This window comes from Branchiostoma belcheri, unplaced genomic scaffold (genome assembly GCF_001625305.1).
Source record: "Branchiostoma belcheri isolate BF01 breed outbred unplaced genomic scaffold, Haploidv18h27 scaffold2, whole genome shotgun sequence".
NCBI classification, from domain to species: domain Eukaryota; kingdom Metazoa; phylum Chordata; class Leptocardii; order Amphioxiformes; family Branchiostomatidae; genus Branchiostoma; species Branchiostoma belcheri.
In genome coordinates this window covers 2,657,411-2,665,582 of record NW_017803490.1, presented here as the reverse complement: position 1 = coordinate 2,665,582, position 8,172 = coordinate 2,657,411, and the positions used below count along the sequence as shown (strand labels likewise).

Genomic DNA, 8,172 nt, shown 5'->3' with positions numbered 1-8,172 from the left:
CACCATTAGATATTGTTTATTCTTGTGCCATTAATAAGTGTACATTTGCCTAACAACATCACATATCAATATATCTCTCTCCACCATGCCATATTATTACATACATTTCATTCTATGCAAGTGTATTTCATTCTATTGTTTGTTGTTTATTAGCCAGGCGAACACATGTCAGGTCGTGTTTTTTTTTCAAAAATCTTTGGATAAAAACTGAGGTCTATGTCAAAATTAAGTAAAATACGATGGTATAGAACAAATCAAAATCTATATAGGAAACACAATAGTCACCAAGTGCTGTTATGATAATAAATGTTCAATTCAAGTACATGTGAAAATGGAAACTGGAAAGTTCTATGGTGCAACATAGCTTTGGAAAATTAGGCATCTTCGCATTTACCATATTCGCCACCCCCAAAACTATATTGCATTTTCCCTTTCCTCTACTACTCAGTTGCTAGGACCTGGGCCATACCATTTAAGACGGAGGGGGAGTAGGGGTAGGAACAGGTGCGGGGTGAAAAGTGCTGGTGTTCTCCTTGTCGCTCTTGCGCCTGCGCCCCTTCCCCCGCCTGCCCTTCCTGCGTTCGCCGCGGTTTCTGTTTTTCCCGCGTTCTTTCTTGGCCTCCCCTCCGCAAGTGGAAGCGTCGCAGGTTCCTGGAATTATACACAGATGTTACAACTCTTCCAGGAAAATGACAATCAATGGGAAGCTAGCCAGGTAACTCTTCGGGACTTCTTAGGACTGTTTTACCGATACCTGTTCTACTACTAAGTCTTTGTTTCTGACAGCGTTCCAGACGACCATTCTGATCACTGCCGTCGATCATTGTTGTAGTAATATTTTAACTGTAATATATTCATACATCGAATTCCATATATACACACTGTAGTCAGAACCGCAGTGTATTGTGGGATATGCCTTCTACATTCTCTGTACTGTAGTCATGTTGCGCTAAAAATAAACCCTGAATCACAATACATTACAACACCCGTCCACCCTTCTAACTTTGGAAGAATATCTTGCTAAAAGTTTATCAAATCTCACGTCAATCTCAAACCCAACTTCCTACCTGGTGCGCCGCTGTCTCCGCGAAGTCCCTTCATTCCCGGAACTCCGGGGTAGCCAGGGATGCCTGAGCGGCCCTGGAGGCCCGGTAGGCCGGGGTAACCGATCTCTCCCCTCGGGCCACGATCGCCTTTCGGTCCGCTCGGACACATACTGCACTCATCGCCGGTGCCGTCGCTAAGGATGGTCGCTGATTCTCCTGTTATACATGGACGGGATAGATTACATACATATGTATACGTATAACTTTGCAGACGTTCTTTTTGCTTCACCTGCAACCACCGTAAACGTATGGTTCCACGAACAAGTCCATTTTTCTCAGACCACAAACTTTTAATACTGCGATCACAACATGATTCACAGTATACTAAGAGAGCAGGTAGTGGCTAAAAGGTTATTACAAACCTGGAAGCCCCGCTTCTCCCTTCATGCCCGTGACGCCAGGTAGACCCTGCAGACCGGGGGGACCAGGCGGGCCGGGGGGACCCGGTGGGCCGGGCGGGCCGGGCACCACGTCCGGTATCTTCACTCCGGGCTCTCCGGTCAGAATTATCCTTCCAGGCGAACCAATGTCACCCTTCATTCCTGAAAAAAAAAGACATGCTTTAACATTCTAGAAGACTCTAAAGCTCGACTGGAGCTCACTTTTCCGTCTGTAATGCGATTCCAACAACAGTTACTAGCTATATAGCCTCTTTAAATGTTATATAGTCCATAACCGCCAGGTGGCACTAGTGAGGGTTGATCAACTCTACTAGTGGCTCACAGCACCCAGAACTGTCACCTGTGCCCATCTAGTTCTGTGTCTGAATAGGGTTAGGTAGTCTCCGCGTATCCAAAAACGTAGATTTGTCCTAGGCACGGTTCTGGACACGCGTGGACGTATTGAGAACCGCGCTTGAGCATGGTTCCGGAAGTCAGAGAGAACGGTTTTGGATACAACCAAGAAAGCTCCTTGATACAGCACACTGCTTGGGATATTTCCTCACCTCTGGGGCCCATCATCCCGGGTTGTCCCCGGACCCCCGGCCAGCCCTGATGCCCCATGGGCCCGGGTTCTCCCGCCTGACACTGGCAGGCCGCCGTAGACGTCCTGTTCGCCTTGGGCGCTTCTGTCGCAGTCGGCTGGTTAGGATCAGGCATGTGGAGGCCTGCTTCTGTTGGGAACAAGAAAATGAAGATTTCACACTTCCGTGAAGTATTTAGAGTTGTTGTGGAGATCTTGTGACACTCCCAGCCGGAGAGAGGCCATTTTGACCTCTAATTCGACCTCCCCCCCTAATTCTACATCATCCCCTAACTTCCCGTAACTCCAGTACCTTTATATTCTAATGAAAGATCTGTCCTTTTTAATTATATCAAAGAGAAGTTCCCATACTTCGAACACCTAAGTGCTAATGATAAATTTATATTTTTGATACGTCTAGACAAACCCTGTATCACAAACATGATCTGCTCCCACATTTTCCACTGTACAAAAAAGCGAGAAGAAGTTGACCTCTCTATATTAGCTCACTGACTAGAACACTTTGTATTAGCTTAGTATAGTACCCTTGTATGTTCCTTATGTATGTATGTCTAAGTCAAGTAGTGCATCTTTTGTCTCCAATTTCCTATATACGTTTATTATGTGTCTGTTATATGTTGACATGTACCTAGCCCGTCGTGGCATGAATGTACAATAAAGGTATTTCATTTCATTAAAAAAAAACGACGGACACACAAGCAAACAGACAAATCAAACGAAAACAGAACCTCCGTACATGAAAGCAAAAAGACTTTCTTTCAATCACTTTCTTTGTCACTACTTGCACTACAACGATGTAGCAAATGACAACTACGACATTCAAAGGTGAATTTAAAAGAATGAGGCACCTCGAATGAGCTCTTCCACCATTTCCACTCTGGCCTTCAGGAGGTCCAGTTGTCCTTGAAGTTCGTTGATTTTGGCATCTTTGTCGTCGACTTCGTCCTGTGCTGTACACTGAAACAACACAAATGTACTAGTATGTAAAAACAGATTTGAATACTTCCATCGTGGGGTGGCCAATGGATACAGGCGGCCACTGATATAAAAACTTTAATTGGGGTATAACTAAATCAAAAAAGAAGGAAAACTAGAGATGAGAAACAAGAGTTTTAACTATTTTCTCCTTTTTCAACTTTTAAACGGAACAGAGACTTGGACAGAGGAAAGGAGGCAGAAAAAATGTTTCAAGCTGCCCATGACAGGTTACTGTCCAAGCGCTCCCATCAACCCACTTTTGCCAACTTGACACATCAAAATAAAAAATAAGGACATAAAAGACAGACATACAGATTACAATAAAAGCCCATTGTCCCATAGAATCTGCTTGGAGATTAGTGGACATATGTAGTGTCTATCACAGACGCCTTGCCAGTCAGAAAACAGTACGATTTTCTCCCCAGACATCTGCTTGAATATTTCCGCCCCTCCCTTCTGTTTTACTAGTGCACAGTTTATGTCCAATGTCAAGACATAAGACGTTGGCGTTGATACAGGCATTTCTCGTTTCATGCCATGAGATTATCTTGTCCAGCGTCTTAACCCGAACCAGCTGACTGGGGTTAGATAAGGTAGAACATCGCCTGTGGGGCAGACAACAAGGCGGCAACTAGCCGCACATTTGACCGCTGATGTCAAGGTGATAAAACACTCGTGTCAAGGTTTGTTTGTTTCGCATAACCGGTAAACTGCCTTTGGGCGTAACACACCAGTTGCTGTCAAGGTGAATAAAGCACTGCTGTCAAGGTGAATAAAGCACTGCTGTCAAGGTGAATAAAGCACTGCTGTCAAGGTGAATAAACCACTGATGCCAAGGTGAATAAATCATTGATGTCAAGGTGAATAAACAGATGAAAAAGCACTGATATCAAGGAAATAAACCACTGATGTCAAGGTGAATAAACCACTAATGTCAAGGTGAATAAGCCATTGATGTCAAAGTGAATAAACCACTAATATCAAGGTGAATAAACCACTGATTTCAAGGTGAATAAACCACCGATGTCAAGGACAATAAGCCACTGATGTCAATGTGAATAAACCACTGATGTCGAGGTCAATCATATGGTTCTCTGCAACAGAGGTTTGTGGGAAAAGATTGTTACCTTTCTAATATGGCCCCTATATGTCTGTCGCTACCCCCACCATATTAGAAAGGTAACAACAATCTTCCCCCACCAACCTCTGCTTGGAGAGTAGACTTAAGGCGCCGACGAACATACTTAACTTGTCGACCCTGCACCCCTCCCCCCATGATTACATGAAGATGCGGCATTTCCGGACTATATTTCCGGACTGTCTTTCTTTATTTCCGGTCATCACATTGTTAAACCGCACTGCCTGCGGGCGATTTGGAAGTCGGATGTCTGGATTCAACACTAGCATTCATAGCTACGACAAAAACTATTCGACCGAATCCACTTAAAAACCTAGATATTTCAGAACATATCGAAGTATGAGGGGACAAGAACCTGAAGACTTACATTGATTGTATCCAAACTCCAAGCCAAATGTAACACAAACATTGAAGGTTACGGATTTAAGCTCCCTAGTAGACAATTTTTTTTTATTCCATCTCTTGTAATGTTCCAATCCTCTCGCGTTGAAATATATGTGTACATTTTTCTCCAGTTGTTTGGTTTTGATCCGTACGTGATGTTTACCGTGCACATCATGATTTTATTGTGGACAGGATAATCTAATTGTCATTTATACTCCGATAGACAAGGAGGGGTAGCCTCCGTAGCAGGCTTATAGAACGTGGGGGTTTGGTGGTCCTCGGCTTGTTTTCTGATTAGCCCAGTTACGTAAAAACGGGGGTAATTCAACCAGGCCGGCTATCTTGTCTATATGCAATCAGAAAATAGCACATAAAAGCTCCCAAAGACCCTGAAGACCCCCCCCCCAAACCCCAGTTTTTGGCAAGCTATGGTATGGAGGCTAAGAGGGGTGCGTGAAATTGCCTATCATCCCCTTCTTATCTTTCTGAAACAGCCCTAAACCTTTACCAAAGGACGGATCACTCGAGCTTCACTTAACTTCGTTACACTGAGGATATAGTTTCCGCTGAACAGCTTTAACTCTTCACACGATAACAAGGTTGTGACATCAACAGACGTTAAACATCTATTTTAACATTGCTAGTTTTGACATAGCCTCTACCAGGCTTCGGGAGGTGGCTGGAAAGAGTAGAAATCGGCCAAATAGAGAGATAGCATGCCAGGGGAGTTGGTCTGCTGGAGAGAACAGTACTTACTAGTTTGCCACTGCTCTCCAGCAGACCAACTCCCCTGGCATGTTATTTCTCTATTTGGCCGATTTCTACTCTTTCCAACCGCCTCCCGAAGCCTGGTAGAGGCTAGTTTTGACAGACGTAGGTCTACTGAGATCGCTGGATTTGCCCAAAAAAACTCCGAAAGTACTAGTGCTTTGCCAGCTGTAACTTAGTACTTTAATTCTGTCTTTACTCATACCGCATGTTCTCACTATTATCTGATGTGTGTCGAAGTGCGTAAAAGACCATAGATTATCGGACTATTCAGAGGGTCTTCAGAGGCCTCAAGGAAATTTGTTTACGCGAATAGTCACACTGACGTCATCACAACAAATTAAAGTGATTTGCAAACCCTAACTTGAAAACGGGGCTTAGAGTGTGCCTTTGTTCCAACTGTATGGATCATAACGTTGCAATATTCATTATCTACATTCGCAAATCGCCTAGCACATAATTCTAACCACTTTGTGAGTATGTTACCATGTAGGAGAATGCCGTTTTTGTTTCCTACGAGTCTACGCCTAAGATTGAAACGACTACTCTCAGACCACTACGCGACAACACTGTACCATGCATATGTTGTAAAACATCTCATTCAACGCTAAACCTCAGGGAGTAATCACTTGAACACTTACCGTAGAGACGAGAAGGGTTAGACCCACGAGGTAGTAGATAGTCTGAAACGCCATGTTGTCTGGTTAATCGGGAAAACTAGAAAATGTTGAAGTTTTGTGAGCAGGTCGCCCCCTCGGCTGTCGGTCTTGTACAGGGCCAAGCAGTGCGTGATGAGTGTGGGCGGTGGGACAGGGGCTTGTTTAGCCAACAAGAAGACTACACCCGTCAATGTTCGTCATAAAGGGGGAGGGGGTACGATTTCTGTCATCCAAAGCTTTCGTGAAGAATACCGCCAACATGAAACTAACAAGTCAGGATTTTGGTATTTATTCCGATTAAACCAAAACGAGAATAAAAACTATGAGGAGTTTCTTTTACAGAAGTTGGGGTTGCTTTTGAGTGTTAGGATTTGTAGTGAATTCTCCACACTGATGACACCTGATGATATCTGATTATGAACAATAGTTGTTTGACCGGCTCGACCGACCCGGTGTTCATTCTGTTGCAATGAGGTCATAATCTCAATCCAGACTAAAGAATCAGGCTCATTACAGTGCTTTTTTGTAGCCTCCATAGTATGCCAAAAAACTGGGGAGGGGGGGGGTCTTCAGGGCCTTTGGGAGCTTTTATGTGCTATTTTCTGATTGCATATAGACAACATAGCCCCTTTTATAGAACTGGGCTAATCAGAAAACAGACGAAGACCACCAAACCCCTAGTTCTATAAGGCTAGCTTTTTTGCAGCTTTTTTCAATACGGTCTTTGTCATTTTTATGTATTTCTAGTAGTGTAGCTTTTTTTTTACTGGTTGGAGCTTGGCGTTGAACCCCGGTAGCTTTATAGTGAATCTTTTAAAATAATGAAGCCCAGATTAGACTTTCATGAGCTCGCCAAGCCCTTATCCAACCCAGCTGGCTGTATAGAGACTTGATGTATGTGTGTGCCAGGTCTCACAATGCTGTATTATTCCACCCCTCTCACGGCTAAGCCAGTGTGACCCGTTGCCATGTACCCTTAATGAGGTGGTGGAAGAATTCCCAAGGAGCCTGGATTCTGCCAAAGAGTTCTTAAATGTTGTTAACGTTTTGGCAACTAAACAGGAAGAAACAATCCACCTGTGGTCTTCACCACCTTTGAGGGCGTTTAGCCTGATCTCCAAGCAGATCCCTTTCGGTGGCAAAAAGACAATATCAAATTGGCCAGGCAGTATCCATTAGCCAGAGAAGGTCGCCAGCCACCAACGGTTGGTGGGGGTAGCGACAAAAAAAAAAAAAAAAAAACACACACACACACACAAAAACGGCCATATATAAAAAGGTAACGATCATTCTCCCACAACCTCTGCTTGGAGAGTAGTTTAGCCTTCGGTCCGTCTATGGTGTAGTCTCAGACAAGCGTCCATCCTCTGTACGTAAAAGAACCCAACACACTTTAATATATTGAGAAGAGTGACCCGGTGTGCTTTTGGCCAAATTGAAGACATTACAACACCCCCCCCCCCCGCGTCAAAGACTGGTGGATGACCAAATCTCTGGCGGAGTGAAGTTTGATTTGAAATTGCTAGGTGTCGCTTTTGGCTCCCGTTGCGAGTAAGGGGTGACGCGAGTACTGGAGTAGGGCACGAGAGGCGGACTGTACCATTTCATGTGCGGGGGAGGGGCAATATCTGAAATTGAATGCCGTGTCCCGTTACACACATTTTTGCCTACTCGCTGCCCCTCTATTACATTACAAAGCACGGAAACATAATTTTTTTGCCAAATATTTTTGGGAGTATTTTGTAAATTACGTAAATTTTGATCATATCCGATAGGATTACAATGGGGCATTTGCAATGTGTCAAGCAGGTTTGATTTAACCTCATGATTATATGGAGAAATGGAAGCTTTTCCGAAGGGTAACATTTTAGGAAATTTTATGATTGTTAACATGCATATGCCAGATATATCATATACAATCATATACATGTACAAGAAACTCCGCCATGTACTATATATAAGAATGGGGGGGGCACGAGAGGCGGAAGATTAAAGCTTTCTCCTAACGTGGAAAAGAACATTTCTGCTCCGACTTTTCTGGCTTTTCTAGCTATCCTGCACACAAGCAATCTACAATTTCCACTCATTAGTTTTTAATGAATGTGCTTAATTAGGCTAAAGAGCACATCCTGTTATCAGAACGGGGGGGCGTCAC

General features: G+C 43.9%; 1 protein-coding gene across 1 annotated transcript; it reads right to left on the bottom strand.

Annotated features, from left to right (window-relative positions):
• LOC109469013 (collagen alpha-2(IX) chain-like) lies at window positions 1-6,241 on the bottom strand. Its single transcript, XM_019767402.1, has 6 exons — window positions 6,000-6,241; window positions 2,939-3,047; window positions 2,053-2,220; window positions 1,469-1,648; window positions 1,068-1,262; window positions 1-651 (listed from the first exon to the last, which is right to left on the bottom strand). The coding sequence occupies exons 1-6, from the start codon at window positions 6,051-6,053 to the stop codon at window positions 473-475; spliced, it is 885 nt and encodes a 294-aa protein (XP_019622961.1). The 5' UTR covers window positions 6,054-6,241; the 3' UTR covers window positions 1-472.
• Window positions 6,242-8,172: the final 1,931 nt, after the last annotated feature.

What these genes read in the sequence shown, in the direction of transcription:
- LOC109469013 (XM_019767402.1), bottom strand. Translation starts at nt 6,053, where the DNA reads ATGGCGTTTCAGACTATCTACTACCTCGTGGGTCTAACCCTTCTCGTC. An exon ending in TAACCCTTCTCGTCTCTACG is followed by an intron (nt 3,048 to 5,999) that starts GTAAGTGTTCAA and finishes GTGTTGTTTCAG; the next exon opens with TGTACAGCACAGGACGAAGT. An exon ending in CGGGATGATGGGCCCCAGAG is followed by an intron (nt 1,649 to 2,052) that starts GTGAGGAAATAT and finishes TTTTTTTTTCAG; the next exon opens with GAATGAAGGGTGACATTGGT.